Source organism: Canis lupus, chromosome 5, assembly GCF_003254725.2.
Source record: "Canis lupus dingo isolate Sandy chromosome 5, ASM325472v2, whole genome shotgun sequence".
Classification (NCBI taxonomy): Eukaryota; Metazoa; Chordata; class Mammalia; order Carnivora; family Canidae; genus Canis; species Canis lupus.
Genome location: NC_064247.1, coordinates 4,641,774 through 4,660,404, shown reverse-complemented (window position 1 = coordinate 4,660,404; position 18,631 = coordinate 4,641,774). Strand labels below are relative to the sequence as shown.

General features: G+C 39.3%; 1 protein-coding gene across 7 annotated transcripts in view; it reads right to left on the bottom strand.

Annotated features, from left to right (window-relative positions):
* Positions 1-5,038: 5,038 nt before the first annotated feature.
* The window catches only part of ZBTB44 (zinc finger and BTB domain containing 44), a 67,673-nt gene continuing 54,080 nt past the window's right edge, over positions 5,039-18,631 (bottom strand). For 2 of the 7 annotated variants that reach the window (XM_025464891.3, XM_025464890.3), the window contains 4 exons: positions 17,714-17,798; positions 16,216-16,379; positions 14,363-14,663; positions 5,039-12,369 (listed from right to left, as the gene is read on the bottom strand). In XM_025464891.3, coding sequence (XP_025320676.1) covers positions 12,087-12,369; positions 14,363-14,663; positions 16,216-16,379; positions 17,714-17,798 — 833 coding nt within the window. In that variant the 3' untranslated portion in view covers positions 5,039-12,086. Of the gene's footprint in view, positions 12,370-13,679; positions 13,776-14,362; positions 14,664-16,215; positions 16,380-17,713; positions 17,799-18,631 lie in introns of those variants that run through there. The other 5 variants (XR_004815864.2, XM_035716476.2, XM_049109752.1 and 2 more) reach the window with 5 other exon arrangements.

Sequence of the window (18,631 nt, the reverse complement as noted above, 5' to 3'; positions counted from 1 at the left end):
CCCGCCCAGGGAAGGCCCCGACCGCCGCCCCCGCGGGTCCCCACCGAGTCCGCGGCAGGCGGGGGCGCCCCGTGGCACCTCGCAGCGCTCAGCCCTCCAACGGGGCGCGGAGGGGCTCGCGGGGCACCCACGGACCCCTCGGCCCCCACCCCCCCCCCCGCCGCTCGCGGCTCCGTCTGCCTGGAAACCAGCGGCTCCCGCGTCGCCTCCGCTGTCCAGGCTCAGCCTCTCCCTCCCACGGCGCCTCCACCGAATCCGCGAATCTCCGCGGGGACCCCAACCCCGCCCCGCCCCGCCCCGCCCGCGCCCTGCTCGGCGCCCTCGCACTTGCTGTTCCCGCCCCTCCCCCGCCCCCCTCCGTCCCCCCCGCCCCCTCCGTCCTCCCCTGCCCCCTCCCCGTCCTCCCGTGGACCATCCTCCTCCCCCCCCTACCCCGTCCTCCTGCTCCAGGCGGACCCGCAGGGCCTGGACCCGTGCGCTGCGCAGGCCGAGCGTCTCCTCTCCTCGGCCGTGATCTGAGCTCAGCCCTGGAACCGACGGCCACCCCGTTCTCCCGAGGACACGGAGGCCCCCCCAAAGTAACGGGAGGTCACCTAAGGATTGCAGGGGTCGAGGGAGTGGCAGGACCGGCCTGGGCCCCGCCGCCCCTGGGCTGGTCCCGGAGCTCCTGAGGGGACTCCTGGGCCATGGCCGTTGCCTCCGCGCCTGCCCTCTTAGCTCTTGATCCTTCCAGAGCAGGCCTCTCTGGCCGCATCCCGCGGTGGCCCCGCCTGGGCTGCCCGGGGACCTCCCCGGGGCGCAGGGCAGAGGGGCCCCCGCATTCCCTGCCCCGCCCGGCGGCCTCCCCCGTTCCGGCCTCCACTAGTCGGGGCCTCCTTCCAGGGAAGGTCCAGCTCCTCCGCGGCCTCCTCCACGCTGCCTTCCCTGATGCCTCCCGCCCCCTTCTCCCTCACACCTCCCACCACACTCTTCGGGGTTTCTCTCATGGCAACCGGTTATTTTAAATTTTGTCTCGAGAATTCTTCTTTACCTCCTAAACCAGCATCTCCCAAAGTCAGGCTCCCGGCGCAGGAAGCCCTGGGAAGGGGACGCCCAGGGATGGACCTGGCGGGAGTCAACCTGCCAAAGGGCGGCCGGGCAGGGCAGCGCTCTAGAGAACAGTCTGGGGCAAGTCTGCAGACCGAGGACGCCTGTTCTCAGAACTACAGCCACACTCCCCGCGACCACATCCAGCCTGAGACCTCACACCCTCCTCTCCAAATGAGTAAGGTGGGTGCTGGCGGGCCCAGGCGGCCGAGCATGCGACTCTCGGTCTCGGGGTCAGGAGTTCGAACCTCACGTTGGACACAGAGGACTTTGAGAATTTTTGTTTGTTTTAAAAGAGATTATTTTATTTAAAGATTTTATTTATTCATGAGAGACAGAGAGGGAGGCAGAGACCCAGGCAGAGGGAGAAGCAGGCTCCCTGCGGGGAACCCGAGGCAGGACTCGATCCCAGGACCCTGGGGTCACCCTGGGCCGAAGGCAGGCGCCCCACCGCTGCCCCCCCACCCCGCCCCAGTGTCCCTCGGGAGTAAGGCTCCGATACACGAGAGTCCTTGAGTTCACAGTGTCAGAGGCTCCGGGGGGGAAGACGGGACAGTCCCTGCAGCCCCAGGCAGTCAGGGAAGGGACACACTGCGGGCGGACAAGGCCTGTCACGCGGCTGCCATACACCGAGTGTGGTTGCGAGTATTTTACATAGAACTCACTTCACTCTCACAACTAGGGGCGCCTGGGGTGAGCATCGGTCTCGGCCCAGGTGGTGACCAAGGTCCTGGGGCGCGGCGGGAGTGCGCCAGCCGCCCCCCCTCGTGTTCTCTGGCTCTGCCGAGAAAGCAAACCTTAAACGTGATTCTCGCCACCACGCGCGGCGAGCGAGGCGAGGAAGGGCTTGGTGCAGCCGGCCACGAGGTGCCGGCCCGCCGGGGCCTTCAGGTCTGACTGGGATCAGCTGGCCGCGCAGGGCCCGGGGAGGGGTGCTGGGGTGGGGGAGGCCTGCGTGGGGCCGGCCTGAGGGGCGGGGGGTGCGGGAAGGGCACACCAAGGCAGACGGGCGGTCACCACCTTCGGAACGAGGTCATACGCGATTTTTCCAAGTTCACCTGGCGCAAAGGACAGAACACGCCCCTGCACGCCCGATTGTTACCCTCCCCTCGGGGTGTCCCGAGGTGCTGGAGCCCGCAGGACCAGGACGGCTCGGGGCCCTCTACAGGCTGCAGCCCCCAGCCCTTCGCAGGGCCTGCAGGTGGAGCGCAGGGCCCCCGCCCGTGGGGACCACAGGTCGGTCCACTACGACCTTCCCTGCCTATCTCCCCCGCTGTTGGAACTCCACGAGTGGTGCATTTGGTTTTTTAAATTCTACACCCAACGTGGGACTCAAACCTGCCGCCCTGAAGTGGAGTCACACGCTCTATAGACTGAACCAGCCAGGCTCCCTACGTGCTAGCATTTCATAAACTGTAAAACATGCCTAAAAGGAATTTTTACTCGTCTTGTAGACTCATTTGCATTCAAAAAAAAAAATCTCCTGGACAGACATGATCACACACACAAGTCCTGCCATGAACTGCTGCTGCCTGGAGGGCCCAGGAGAGCCTATGCTTTAGCCCCTAATTTAAACTGGTCTACAGGACGGGGGTAGGGTAGTATGCTGAGCAAAACAAGTCACAGAAAGACAAAACACTATTTCACTCATTCATACATGGAGTTTAAGAAATGGAACAGATGAACACGGGGATAAGAGAGGCAACCCTACAGAGAACACACTGAGGGTTGCTGACACGGAGGTGGGTGGGCGGATGGGTTAAATGGGGGATGGGTGTTAAGGGCGGGCACTTGCGGCGAGCCCGGAGCGTTGCATGTAAATGATGAATCACCAAATTGTACACCTCAAACTAATATTACACTATATGTTAACCGGAATTTAAATAAAAACTTGAAAAAAGGGGAAAAAAAACGGTTTACAGGCATTTCATTTGATCCTTTTCTCTTTATGTTCTAAAATAACTTCCCCAACACAGGGGCTCTAGAAGGCAAGAATCACCAGAGGCAATTCACCTGAGGCTGGCCCGCGCTGGAGGGTGTGTGCCAACGTGCTGCTAAGCCTAACGATCCAGGACCTCCGGTCAGAGACAGGCCCACCTACTCACTACACCATCTCCAGCGCAAGGCAGTCAGAAATGTCAGCTGCGGGGAAAACTAGGCAGGGACAGAAAGCAGGGTGTGGGGTTATGTGTGCAAGTCCCGCAAAATAATTCTGATGCCAACTCTGCCCAGAGCTTCTGCAATATTCACTTACCAATCAGGGGTGAGGAAAACAACTAGCGTTCCCTTGGTCCCCAAGGGTGTTCAAACCGGAGTTCAAGACAGTTTGTTGAGGAATTTCTTTCTAGATTGAATATGCCTCTTAGTTTTTCCATCTGTATAAAAGTTTACCCATATAAAAAAATTACACTAAACTCTGGGATTCAATGTTTACAAGCAAGTTTCCCCCACGTAAACTCTTCACGTTTGTTAACTTAGTTTAGTACTGAGAACAAACATTCCTGTTCAAAAGAGAACGTCCAAACTCTTAGCTTCAACTCTATCAGGTGAGGAGATAAACATCTTTGGTTATTACATTTGGCATCATTCTCTGAAAGGAATTACTCCAGTACGTAAATCATATGCAAATCAAACTCTAGATATAGATAACCCTTAGTATGTGCTTGAACTGCGCGGGTCCACTTATGCAATTTTTTTTTTCCTTTGGGGATACAGTACAGCACTGTGTGCTTTTTCTTATGACTCTCAGTAACATTTTCTCTTCTCTAGCTTACTCTACGGTAGGAATACAGTACATAATGCATACAACATAAAAAAAAGTGTTGACTATGTTATCAGCAAGACTTCTAGTCAACAGTAAGCTATCAGTAGTTGTTTTTGAGAATTCAAGTTATACGCAGATTTTCTACTGTGGGGGGGAGGCACCTGTAAGCCCCACACTGTTCAAGGGCCGACTGTAATCACTTTAATTTCTACATTCTACATTCTATATACAGCACCTGTGGCTGAGCGGAGACCCCGAGTTTGCCGTCATTGAATGGTTTGGTAAACAGTTGTTAAAAACACTCCACACAGGGGCGCCTCCGTGGCTCAACTGGCTCAAGCGTCCGCCTCTGGACCTGGGCTCAGGCCACGACCTCAGGGTTGAAGTGCAAGCTCTGCACCGGGCCTCTGTGCTGGGTGTGGAGCCTGCCTCAAATTCTCTCTCTCCGCCCCTCCCTCAGCTTCTCTCCCTCTTTTACTTAAACAAACAAAATAACCCGCTTGGCACATTCACTGAATGAAAAGAATGCTTCTTAAAATGTACCCTCTTCCTCCCTGAACTGAAATCTGAAGTGATATCCTAGTAGCTTGGGACCAATGAAACAATTTTCTTTGCTTGTTACTCATTCTGTATAGACCAATTATCATTAAAATCCACATCTAGATGAATCTAAAGTTAGAAAGCCCTCCCCTTAGGCTCTCATAGGCTCACGACCTATGCCATGAGCTGCTCCCCCGGCCCCTCCGAGCGCCTGTTTTCTACTTTCCGGGTGTAAGATATTACTGAAATGTTACCAAGAGGTCTTTCGTCAATAAAGTACAATTTCAGAAAGATTCGGAGCAGCTTGTAAAGATCCAACGCACCCTTCAGGAAGTAGCCTTGCCCAAGAACCCGGTTCAATAGCTCCAGGATCTAAGGAGTTTCTCTAACTAGCTTCCTTTGTGTCTCTTTCAAACTTAGGGCCGGTGTTTTTGGGATCTGTGCACTTTCAGCTCTTTTCTTCCTTGCCCGGGAGGCTGCTGTGTGCAGTCAGTCTAATGTAAGACTCTGGTCTGTGCACGCTCAGTGGATGCTTATTTAAGTAATGCATTAGTCTGAGGACTTTCTCATCCGCTTTTCTCAACCAGCACCACCAATTTCTTCCTTCCAGCTAACAATAAACAACAAAGGCAGAAGTTTTACTCCATAAAGCATTAATAAGATATTTTAATGAGGAAAAAAAAATCTTAGTCTTATGTTTCTATTCAAAGACACTCAAAACTAGTTTTTCCCTGCCCATCCCTTCTAACTGCAACTTTGTGACCATGTAATAAAGGCCAGTTTAAAGATTTTTTTTTAAAAAGTTTAAACCTTTTTAAAAAAGATTAAACAACCAGGCTAGCAAAAAGGTACTCAATACATACTTTCCTTATATCAAACAAGCTAATATTTCAGTACAATGTAACTATACAGAATATATACAATACACATATGTTCACAAAGCAAACACTATAGGCTCAGAACAGATTTGAAAAAACATGATATTCACATTGATTACAATAACTCTAAAAATGATTGTAACGTTGAAACGGCACTTAGTTTACAAAAAAGTCACAAAAATATATATATATATGTATATATATATATGAAGTCACCAAGAACTATGGTTCCTGTAAAATACTAATAGCCAGATACTAGTATATAAAATGTGAAGTTCTGACATTGTATACATTTTTAGGAAAGAAAACAAAATCCCAAAACCGTTTTCATTATTGTTGAAAGTCAAACATGCCAAGTAACTTAGCTATGGCCACTGTCACCAAGTAAAGCCATATTTAAATGAGATGACGACTGGATACAAAGCTGGTGAACTGGGGACTGGCACAGTTAAGAGAGTTGTACTGGTTCTAGGAGAGGGGAGAAGACATGAAAACACCCACCTACATACTTTAATTCACATTTCTGCTCCGGCTTTACCCTCCCCCAAGGGTTTCACAAAATGCCAGGCCCAAAAAGAATCATAATGCTGCAGAAGGTAAAAAACTTTCCCCCAGACTTCCTTGATGTTGGCCTACAGGAAAATATTGAGCATGCATCGGCTAAACAAAGCAGTCAGTCACCCATCTGGAAAACTGTGGTGTACAGTTTCCTTCCAGGCTGGTTGTACTAGAAAGTACTCCAGTTTTTAAATGGAGTCATATTCGTATGTTAGCTCTGTAAAATATTGAGCTACTGTAGCAGCAAATATGAAAATACAGAAACAAAATCACAATTTTATTTAAAGATTCATTTCTGTGACATTAACACAATTTTTTATCTGTCTCCTATAACTAAGCCATCAATTTCTTCTATCACTGAAGTATGGTCAATTTCAATTTCAATCTGACTTTCTCATTATGCTGCTGTGGAAAAAGACAAATCCTAATCCTGGAAAATCTTAATATACTCTTAAAAATGAGAATACAGGAATTTCAAAGTAAAAAAAAAAGTCTGTTCTAAAAGTATCTCACAAATATATATATTTAAATATTAAAATAGGCTACCTAGGGTTTTTATAAAATGGCTTTTGAAAAGACAGTAGAGGCACAAAGAAGCCATATACTATCTTCCAATTGGACATAAGGTGCCACAAGGGTGCCCTACAAAGAGGCAGGCAATCTCTATCTGATGCAACAGGAGGCACCAGCAATAACAGAAAAATCAAATATATTATTGGTACTTGGATCAAAACCAAACCTTATTCTATTAGGGACAGTTTTTTTTTTTTCTTTTTAAATATCTTGAAATATAGCATTAGAAGCCATCACTTTGTAGAAGGAAGAAAACGAATAGTTCACGTTCTTAATCCTTCCAAATACCTGGTGGCATTCATTTCAGGCACCTGAAAGATGAAAAGCAGTGCAACTTTCAATAATTTAATGACTACTCTCAGTATGAGAGACTTTACATTGCATCTACCAACTTGAAAATTAAATTGATAACTGAAATAAAACAAAGCTTTTAGAGAAAACACATTTATAACCTAATCACAGAAAAGGTTCTCTTTAGAAAATAGCTGTTTCTAGAACTGCACGAAAGGCTTCCCACCTTTAAATGAACACAGCTTCCACTGATGCCAACGGAAACGTGTGTTAAGGGGAGATGACTGGCTCTTCTTAAAACAGGGAAGATTTATCCTTCTTTAGAAGGTGATGTACTTTGGTAACCTGAACATTCAATTACAGGATGATTTTTTTAGGTTGTTTAATTGGATTATGAAGTCTGGATATAGTTAGACCAGCATTTGAGAAAACAAGGATAATTTAATAAGAGTCATGACATTAGCCCCTCAAACCATCAAGCAGCGAATTTTATCAATAAATCATCACAACGGAACCCAGGGTCTTAAGCTTAATCAGCAAAATTAGTCAATTTAAAAGAGAAAGGCAATAACCAAAGAATTAGATTTTATAAACCAGGCACTTCAAACTGAAATTTAAAATTTTTAAGTTAAAAAAATTTTTAGAAAAAATTTTTTGCTGTCAGTCAATGGTCTCAACTTTTAAATTCTTTGTAAACTATAATGTACTTAGGAACCTTGGTATTAGTTGTAACTGACATGGGGCCTGCACAGAGGAAGCTTAAAGTAGCATGAGCACTTTAAGGCAGTTTCATATTTTGATACTGCCAAATTGAGATTCCAGTAACATCGCCTGACATCTCTGCAGAGACTATATGTAAAGACCTGGAACTATTTTTTTCTATCATAAAAATATAATCACTACAATGTAGTAGAAATATCTAAATGTATTAGAATTTAGCATGAGGTAAAAAAAAGTATAGCTATGATGTCACTAAGCGTCTACGTTTCATAATCTGATATAAGCTTAATTCTCCCATTAATAATCAACACATTAGTAATCTAAAAACAAAATATCCACAGAGTGTTCCTTAGTTGAACCTGGAAATTGGTTCAATTCTACTTCATTGTTTAATCTGAACTATGATTGCTTTTGGTAAATTCGTCTTGCTGTGGACTTTCCAAGTAAAAATACCCTATCTCACCACATTTTGTCAAGCAAAAGGACACTAAAAAAGTGGGTATAAGGCAAAATAAAATATAAATTTTGACCATTTTAGCTTAAAGCTAAAGGAGTATGCTTAGCTATAAATATTCCTCATAGATGCATTTACTATAATAGCACTCCCCAATTTTGTTCCACTGCTTTAGAAAAGAAAATCTAGTTTCTATACATTCTTCTCTGTTACTTTTAAAATCTGAATATATTATAAATAAAGTATTTTATGTCAATAACTTAGAGTGAAAATCACATTTTTTACCTTTTAGCAACTTTGGGTCACTTGCAAACGCAAACTTTACTAGTCCCCCCCCACCCTCCCGTTAGTACCTAGAAAACTATTCTCCCTCACTTGGATGTATATTTCAGTTATTATTTCACATTTTGCAGATGAGTGAAAACAGAGTCAGTGCCACATGAAAGTTTCTAATTCTCTTCGTCATCAAATCTCAAACTCCTTTCATTTAAGGTATTAAAAGTTTAGGACTGCTCATTCATCAAGCAATAACAATAATTCTCTCCATTGTCATTACCTTATACAGTAATGTATTTTTCAGGGACTACAAAGCTAAGAGACTAAGACTGATCTGAGAATATTCAAAATAGAAGCCACTAAATAAGATAACTGGCCTCTATTTAGATTGATTACAAAAATAAAATAGTGAGTGATCAAATAAAAGACTGAAAGAGTTAAATACAACTTCTAAAGTTTCCCAGGGAATCATTTACACAATGGGAGAGTCTGGCTCAGTAGTTAGAAGGTAACAAGAGTTACCAATGATACTGCATTAAACATGCTGACCAGTCCATTCCATCTGATTTAATACTTTAACAAAACACAAGTTTTTCTGTTTTTTAAAACAAAGGGCATGTGTCATACATGGAACCTAATTACCTAACCCTGAATGGTTGTTGAAACCCTGAATGGTTGTTGAAAGGTTAAAATATAAGATGGAATGAGGCTATTTAAACATCTTAGCACACTTTGTCTCACTGAAATTGGGAATTTTAAAAACCAGCAATGTACTAACTGTGCAACTAATTACGTGAAATACAAATTAGGAAGAGGACTTGAAATTCCAAATAAGGAAAAAAAAAAAAAAGAAATTCCAAATAAGAGAAATCCATTTAAATATATTTGTTGATAATCCATCTGTATCCGTTTATAAAAATTGAAATAAAAAACCCTCCAATAAAAAAAAAAACCCTCCAATATTAATCCCTTTATTTCTGAATTACTACAATCACTGTCATGCTAGACGCTTCCACTGTTTAAATACACCCCTAAAAATGGAAAGAATGACTGCAGGAGCTGTAACATCCAGTATCACAGCGAACATCTTTAACTCCTTCCTAAAGTGTATCACACCTATTTGGTAGCATAGAAATGGAAAATAAATGCTTTTCTTGTATAAAATACTTGGTTTTAAAAAGGCAATTTATCCCACTTCCTAACATTTAAGCCCTTTAAAAGATCACAAAGTTACCCTCTTGGGCCTTAAGAAAGACAGATATACTTAAGTACTCTAAACTGGAATTTTTTCACTGGAAATTTCTAATGGATGGGATAATATAACTGGCTTTCATCTCTTTGCAATGTATCCATATACTCTGGTAAAACTTACACATTCAGGTATCCCTCTCTTTGATGAATTTTAAATAAACTAAATAACACTATATACAATTATCCCTTGCAGCTTAATTTCCTAAAACAGATCCAAAAGCTAAAAACCCTTAAATTGTATATCAAGAAAAATGTAGAGCCTCAATGAAAGGAAAAAAAGCCTTTGCTATATCATTTTATGTTAAAGATTTGTTAGCTACCTGTATTGCTAAGATTTGGGGAATAAACACATCAAGTATACATTTTCATAGTATATTCAAATTTTTCATTAAACTTGGAAATCTGTGCAATTTGTAATTACCGATGAAAATTTAAAGTGTCCATTTGGGAAAGAATAGACAGTGGTGGTAATCCTACATTCTGAGAACACAGGCTACTTTAGAGCTGCCAAAATTGTGGGCTCTCTTAAAGTAGAGTTCTCAGCACAGGGGATGTGCTTAAACACTTTCAACCATACAAATCCCCAGTTTTCTTTTCTTAACCTTCCTTTTTTTTAAATTCCTTAAAAAAAAAATCTTAAAACTGAAGGCAACAATGATTCCTGGTCATAATTTTACCTATTCTTTTTTTTGCCAATAACTCCAAGGTTAATCCATTGGTAGTCATGACAATTTTCAAGAATATGTAGGACAAAAAAAAAGAAAAAAAAAAAGAATATGTAGGACATTAAAAATAAAAATTCCTAACCTTTCTAGTTGAGACACAGCAATACTGTTACTAATTAAGTAACCCAGTCTGTTGCAAAAAGTAATTTACCCCTATTAGTAAAAAGCAAAATTGGTGGAAGCCCATCACATAACCTGTGTATGCTGATCCTCCTAAAGGTAATATACCTGTTTGGCAGTAAAGGGGGAAAGCAGGTTCAAGACAGAGATAAGGAGTTGGAAACAAGTTAAAGAAAGCAGGATCTGGAAAAAGAATGTTGCCTCAAAAAAATCTTCAATGTATTTACTTTCCCTTCCTTTACATTTGTGGGAGGAAAATCAATCATAAAATTAGCCAATTAAAAAAAATGAAACAATAAAATCACTATAACTTAAAATGAATTTTATTATTCAGGTCTAGCACCCAGACAAAATTAAAATCTTGTGTTTTGAGTAAGAGACTGTATTTAGTTTCTTTTTCTAATTTAATCAGGTGTTTTCATAATTATTAAACTTTGGGTCTATACATAGAAAAAAAGTTACTCAGAAGTTCATTGTTCATGGAGTCATGACTATCTAGGATCAAGGTCAGTGATGCTTTAATGGCAGCAGATGAAAAGTATATATACTTCAGTCTAGGATATCACATAAATTTCAACTATAAACCAGGAAGTTTCTTTTCTTTCTTTCTTTTTTTTTTTTTAGCAGCAAAAGAAGTGATATTAATTTAAGGTTTTTAGTTTTCCTTTAGTCTTAACGATTCTTTTTTTCCCCTAGATTTATGAATCATAGATCATTAATCTAAAGCCTATCTTTTACATTATTGCTTACATTGTGTAAAAACTACACTAACCCTTTTAATAAACTTGGCAATGTCTAAAAATATTTTGGAACAAAAACAAAATATCACTGACATATGGAACTTTGTAAACAATCTTAGTTGGGTTAAGAACATAGCCTTAACAGAGAATTCTTTTATTTTGTCCAAATCAGCACAATAGAAACATCTCCAAGATTACATAAACCTATATATAAAATATAGAGTATCTCCAATATTTTTCCTTTATATGATATCATGCCAGTATATGCAAGAGGAAGTACTGTTCATGGGGCAAGAGGAAAAAATGATTTAGGCAATGACTAATTAGCCAGGTATTAACATTCAAAGACCAGGTAAACAACAATTTTAGTCAGAAAAGCAGTATTAAAAGAGTTCCTATAAAGCTGAGATTCATGTACTTCATTTTCCACTCCTGGTCACTTCATGCACAGCCTGACTATTCTCAATCATGGTTCTCTTTGCCTTCTTTCACAGAAAAAAGAAAGATTTGGAGTAGTACTAAAAAAGTTCAGGGAATGCCTATCCCAACACCAAATTTTCACCATGAAAAGAGAAATGACAAAGCTTAAAAAAAAAAAAGACTACACTGGATTTCAGAAGTATTTACCCTAATTATTTTTAAGAAGTCTTACCGTAAATATTTCCAAAACCAACAGGCTTTACAAAATATTGTACAATGTATTTGTACATTGTATAGGAGTAAACATCTATTCAGGCTACCTGTCAAATTCTGTTCAGTAATTTGCTTCTGGTGTAACCTTTCCTCTCAGGAAGGTCAACAATCATCTGAATTCTTCTTTATCTAATGTTCTCGTTAGCCTAGTTTTAACAATGGAAGAAGAAACTTATATATGCCTTAACTAGCTCTCCTTAAGTCTCATAGTTTCGATTTTGTTTCAACATCATATTACTGTGCACTTACAGAAGCGATCTCTCAGTCATGAAAAATAAGACATCAATTGCGGGGCTTACAAAGTAAAAAGAGAAATTCTTTCCCACATTCTTCGTTTAAAAAATTAAGTTAAATTTAAATGTACAAGACCAAGCACAGGCACTTTCCAAAAACCAAAAATGAAGCCAAACCATGAAATTACTCAATGGTTATAGAAGACAGCTCTGATTTTGGGGGGTCATCTCTGGTTGCCTCAGTACAAGCACTGGCCTTTGGCTGCTCTGGCATTTCTTCCTCTTTTTCTGCCAGCCCACCAAGAGACCCCAAGGGGAAAGTGCTTTCACAATTCTGGGTCGAGGAGACCTGTGAAATTACAGGCATTTGAACAGAGGAGTTGCTTTCAAAACTGTGTTCTCCAAGGTCATACTGAACAAGGGTCTCTTCTTGCTCCTGGTTTAAGTAGTCCGGTACTAGGAAATCACTAGATAAGAGGCAAAGGATGAAAGAGGGAGTTAATTTTCAAACCAGTAATAAATTAGCCACAATAAAAAGACCTGATTTGTAAAACAAGATTGGGATTTTTCATTTCTCTAATTCTTGATTAATTATAATTCAGGATTTTCAATTTCTAAACTTTCCTAAATATGAACAGAAGCATCCATAAGAACCAAAGTACATCAACTCTCTTTACCACCATCTTAACAGTAAGATTAGCACCTTCACTGTTACTTTAGACACCTAAATAGCCTTTTTTGTTCTATGTAGAAGAGTTTCTGTATACAAACAAATGCAATTAGCATGCTCACTTAAGCAAAGATCATTTGAATAACTTAACCCTTCTTGGATTATATATATTAAGAGGTATATAAACCTAGCTTTTTATTACTTCTGGGATAGAAGTTGGTTAAGAAATTAAGTCCTTAGGCATAAATGGCATTAATTTGAAAATGAATGTCATGAGACTGGTTATATTATTAGTCCTCAGGACATATTTATTAATATTGAAAATATTTAATATTCTATTGCTAGAATTAAATATTTAATTTTTGAATATGGACAGTAAAATATATCAAAATGTTAACAATAGTGGAGAGTCTCCTTGAGTGGTGAGATGAGAAAAAAATTTAATTTCTTCTATTTTATACTTTCCTACATTGACTAAATTTTCTACTATATGCATTTTTTGTAGTTAAAATAAACATTATAAAATAAATCTCAGATGCTTTAATTAAATCCTTACTGAACTTTAAAAAAGTTTATTCTACTAGGACTATCAAGAACTAATACATTCAGGAAGATTATTTTAGAATTTGTCCAGTATTAATAAAAAAAATTAAAATTTGTTCATCTCCAAAGGAATTTAAAATGTCCTGTGTTATATTTTCTAAAAAGTCTTTAGGTGTTAAATAGGAGGAATGGGATGATAGAGGAAAGATACAGGCAACAGGAGTGGTTAACTGAGACACTATTTTAGTTCTGAACAAAAAACGTTTGATATAACATGTAGAATTTAGGTTTAGTGATAGGACAACCAGACACCCAGACATGATTAAGCATGAATGTCAGGTTGAAGAGAAAAACAAAATCTATGCAGCAATAATTTGGAATTTATTGAAAAATAAGATATAAAAAATATATATGACTCAAAATTTAAAATTTTAGGGAGATTTTATAAAAAACAAAAAGGATTCCTATAGATTTGTATTTCTGACAAAATATTAAAAAAGGACGATAGAATTTTATGTCTAGAGACCTTAGAAATCATCTTTAAAGCTTACATTTTATCTTTCTCTATGTTTCAAGCTTCTTCATTTGTAAAGTGACATGTTCAATTATAACAGCAGTTAGTGGTAGAGCCAGAACTAGAACCTGATTTCCTTGGATACTCTATAAATCAGAAAGGAACTCTATTATAATAAATTATTAATATTAAAAGCATGGAGCTCTAAACTGAAAGAAAAAGGAAATTTGACCTAAATAATCAAATCCATTATAGTGGCTGTTGGAGTTTCTTTCTTTATCGATAATACATATTCTTTTGTATAGAATTTAAAAAGATGAGAAGTGGTTAAAAATTTTTGACATCCAAAGGGTCTGAAGTAATTCAATATCACTAAGATCATCTGACAGGGTAAAATTTCCAATAAGGTCTATATTACTTTAACCTTATGTTACTGAAAAAAACAAAAACACAAAAAAAACAAAAAAAAAAAGACAAAGCAAGAAGTAAATGGTCTACTTCTGTAGGGAAAAATTTCCATTATCAACTAGGAAAATATTTATAATTGTATATATTTAGAAGATTCAGCAAAATTTTATCAGATCAGGAGATCAGAGTATGGATAGTGGGAATTTAAAAAGACTGTGATTGTTTAGCTGGCAACCTGATAAAAAAACACAGCAGGCTGCCCTAAAAGCAGGAAAAGAGAGTTTAGTCAGCAGTTTTCCTGGTTCGTTTTTGTTGTGCACCTCACCTGCTCTGGAAGTAGTTTGCTAGCTCTGACGCTTCATGGTTCAGACTCCTCAGGTGCACGATTAAATTTCCAGAGTTGGTGAACATGGCGCCACATGTTTTGCACTCGTAAATCCGAGGCTTGCGGATAATGTGCCGGGAAACCCTCATGTGGTGTTTATATTCCCCGAAGGAAGTGAAAGTGGCACTACATATCTGGCACCGGAAACAGCGTTTACCTTCATGCTTTAGGCGATGCATCTTAAGCGAGTAAGCCCTGGTGAACTTTTTCCCACAGCGGTCACACTGAAATGGTTTAATTCCTACAAAATCAAGCAAAACAAAATATTATCTAAAAACAAAATAAAATGAAAGGTCACAAACCTCGCAATTTCTGAATTATAATTTTGTAGCAATAGATAATTTAAAAAGACAAAAATCACCAGCAAAAATGGATTCCAATTCAACATCTCAGAAAAGGTACAGAACATTTGAAAAGTCACTAGTGCTTAAAAAAAATAAAGAAAGGCATTAGAAGGAGATGTAAACTATTTAATATACTGAAGTTGACTTTTGAATATTCTTCTAAATCATCTATTTTATAGACTTAAAAACATAATTTAAACAGTTTTTAAACAAAATTGAAACCTCCATAAATTTATTATTTTATTTCATTAAAGTAGTACAGTTTATACTGAGAAGATGGAAAAAGGACCTAGTTTTCATTCCCTGACAGAGAAATGAGAAGAAAAAAAGAAAAATCTAACATCTCTGAATGTAATTAATAATCATGGTAGAATTATCATTTGGTGAATTGGGGTTTTTTTTGTTTTGTTTTATTTTTTTGTGAATTGGGTTTTTGAGCATTTAACATGAAGTGATAGAAAAAATATATAGAAACTAATATGTAAATCATAAAGTGTATTGTCTCTTCCAATTAATTATTACAGTTTTGGCAAAAAGCCCTTTAAAAAACAATCTGTTGGGATGCCTGGGTGGCTCAGTGGTTTAGCGCCTGGCTTCAGCCCAGGGTGTGATCCTGGAGTTCCGGGATCGAGTCCCGCATTGGGCTCCCTGCATGGAGCCTGCTTTTTCCTCTGCCTGTGTCTCTGCCTCTCTCTGTGTGTCTCATGAATAAATAAATAAAATCTTAAAAAAAATACAATCTGTTGTTTTAATAAAGTCATAGGGAATTGGTGTTAGCTCAGAACTATTAGACCTATCTATGGCACAGGAAAGTAAGATAATAACATAGCAGAAAACAGTAGCAAAGATTTTTTACTCATCAGAGGTCAGTGTTTTCCCACAAGAATTTTGTTGCCTTTATGTAATATTGAACTTAAATTTCAAATCTGTTTTATGGATCATTTATTTAAAATCTTTTGTACTAAAAATTGCTACAGTGCTGATTAATCAGGGTACAGAGAAACTTAGGATTAAAGAATTGAAATTAAATTATTGTTAAGTTTTAAAAAACACTTACTTGGAAATAATTTCCAACCTTAAAGTGAAGTTATAAGAATAGTGCAAAGAACACCAATAAATACCCTTTTAATTTCATTTGCTCTACTATTTATATTTGTGCTTTATTGCACAGATACACATACATACCCGTAATATACCCAATACCTTTTATTTATTAATTATATACACATACTCCTTCAAGTTTTAATCTGAATACTTATGCCTGTAGCAAATATGTTAAGCAAATAGCTTTCTGACACTGTACCATTTAAGCAACAGAGTTAGGCTTATCTGATTTCTCAGAGACATATTTTTTAAACTCAAAAACACCTATTTTCTATTTTTAACTTGGATTTCTAAATATAATTTTTCAAGTACTCATTTATGCAACAATAGGGAAGATGACATTACCTGAGTGGATAAGCATGTGCTGTTTTAGGTTCTGAATACGGGTGAATCGTACCCCACAAGTTGGACACTGAAAAGGTCTATCTGGACCATTTGGACTTGGTCGTTCTGTACTGCTGGTAGAAGGAGCAATGTAGAGTTGGTAGGGATACTGAACATTTTCCAATCTAAAAAAACAGACCAAAGAAGGCAACCAGATTCTGATTTTTAAGTTGAATAAACATTTCTGCACAACTTTAAATGAACGAAAGAAAAAACAACTTTTTGAGAGTTTGACTGTTAGATTAAAAGTTTCATTGATGGCAATATGAACAACATTATTGTCCAGAATATCCAGCATCTTAAGTCACACATCATGAATGATTTTACACCAGGCATCCTTATCTCTCTAATCCTTTCCTTCCTACTACTGCTTTAATTTAGGCCTTCATCAGTCAAGGTTGAATTAGTAAGTCCCTCTCTTTAGCCCTCCACCCCTTGAATCCGTCTTCTGCTTCACAGTCATCTGATTAAATCAACCCCTCTAAAATCCTGCAATGGTTCACTGTTACCGTCAGAATAGAGTCCAAACCCCTTTGCAAGGCACAGGAGATTCCTCAAGATCTGGGTGCTGTATACTTGTCCAGCCTCATTTCTTCTCATTCCCCAAACATACCATGTACCAAACAGATCCTCATAGTTCTCTCTCAAGGCTGTGCTTCTGTACATTTAACTGATGACAATGCTGTTTTGAGATGGTTAAGACTAGATGAGCAGGATTTAGATGGGGAGTTAGAGGTCAGGTCTTGGTCATGTTAAGTCTGAAATGCCCCTTAAACATCTATATGGAAATATGAAGCAGGGAGGACAATTTGAATATAATGACTTGGGGATTGTGGGTCTATAGATGAGGACCTGGCAATTGTTCTCCACAGTAGGTCAAACAGTAAATATTTTTGGCTTTGTACATATGATCTCTGTTTCAACCATTCAACTTTGCCATTCACAGATAATATGTAAACAAATGAGCATGGTTTTATTGGAACTTATTTACAAATAAAAGAAGTGAACTGGAATTGGCCTGTGGTTCACAGTTCACCAACACCTGATACAGATACTATTTAAAAGTGATGGGCCTGCATAGTTTTAAAAATGCCAAAAAATCCTGTACAGGTGGTCTAATTTATGATATAACGTCTCTTTACTCTGTAAATAAAATGAGGCACTAATAAACTTCTTATATAATTCCCATTTAAAATGTTTGGATTTGGGCAGCCCTGGGTGGCTCAGCAGTTTAGCGCCGCCTCCAGCCCCGGGTGTGATCCTGGAGTCCCAGGATCGAGTCCCGTGTCGGGTTCCCTGTATGGAGCCTGCTTCTCCCTCTGCCTGTGTCTCTGCCGTTCTCTCTCTCTCTCATGAATAAATAAACAAAATTAAAAATAAATAAATAAATAAAATGTTTGGATTTACAGTTGCAAACACATTCCTTTATAAGAAGATGACATACTATGTTGGTACTAACCGATCATCATCATCTGCATGAGCATTAGTGCTAGAAGTGCTTTGAAGTGTGGGTAACCCTTCAGTGACGCCTTCATCTACTGAGCCTGTGAACAGAAGGACAAAAAGAGGACAGCTGTCAATACAGTGATATAAATAAACCAATATATTAATTGCAATCTGCGTCTCCAAGCCCCTAAAACAAATATAAAGAAATCTTTAAATAGAAATCATATATAAGACAACAGCCTTATATTACTACTTAAATTTTGTAGAGTATTTGATATAAATTTCAGAAACAAGCAAATTCAAATGTAAACTAAGCAAAAATTCACATGTTAGTAACAATCATTTAAAGAAACACGTATTTTTGAAAACTTGTGACATGACTTACTGTACATAGAACTTTTACATAGAATTCAAGAGAGCTATAAAGTGAATACATACCTGTGTAACCTCCATACAAGTCCCACTAAAATACCAGCTAGCATCCTATAAATCGTTTACCCTTCCCTGAACACAAACTCCCTCCTTCCAAGAGGTAATTACTGTCCTATCTTTTGTGGTCATCATTTCCCTCCCTTTTTTCTTGTCCCTCTTCCTTTTAATAGTAATGTTACTTCCAACACATGTACCTACAAACTAGGGGTTGGTTCTTGTTGGGAGCATAGCCATGAACCAGCAAGGGCTGCTTTTACACCAATGGCAGAGCAGAGTCATTGCAGTTGTGACAGAGACCATGGCAGCTAAGTCTAAAATATTTACTATCCTCCTCTTTAAGGGAAATCAGCTGCTCTCACCACCAACAGTACCGTTTTGTATTACTGCTTGCAAACTTTACATAAATTGAGTTACAGTATATAATACTCTTCTATCTTCTTTCCTTCAATATTGTGGACTGATCCATGCTATTACAGGTGAAAGTTTACACCGTTTATAA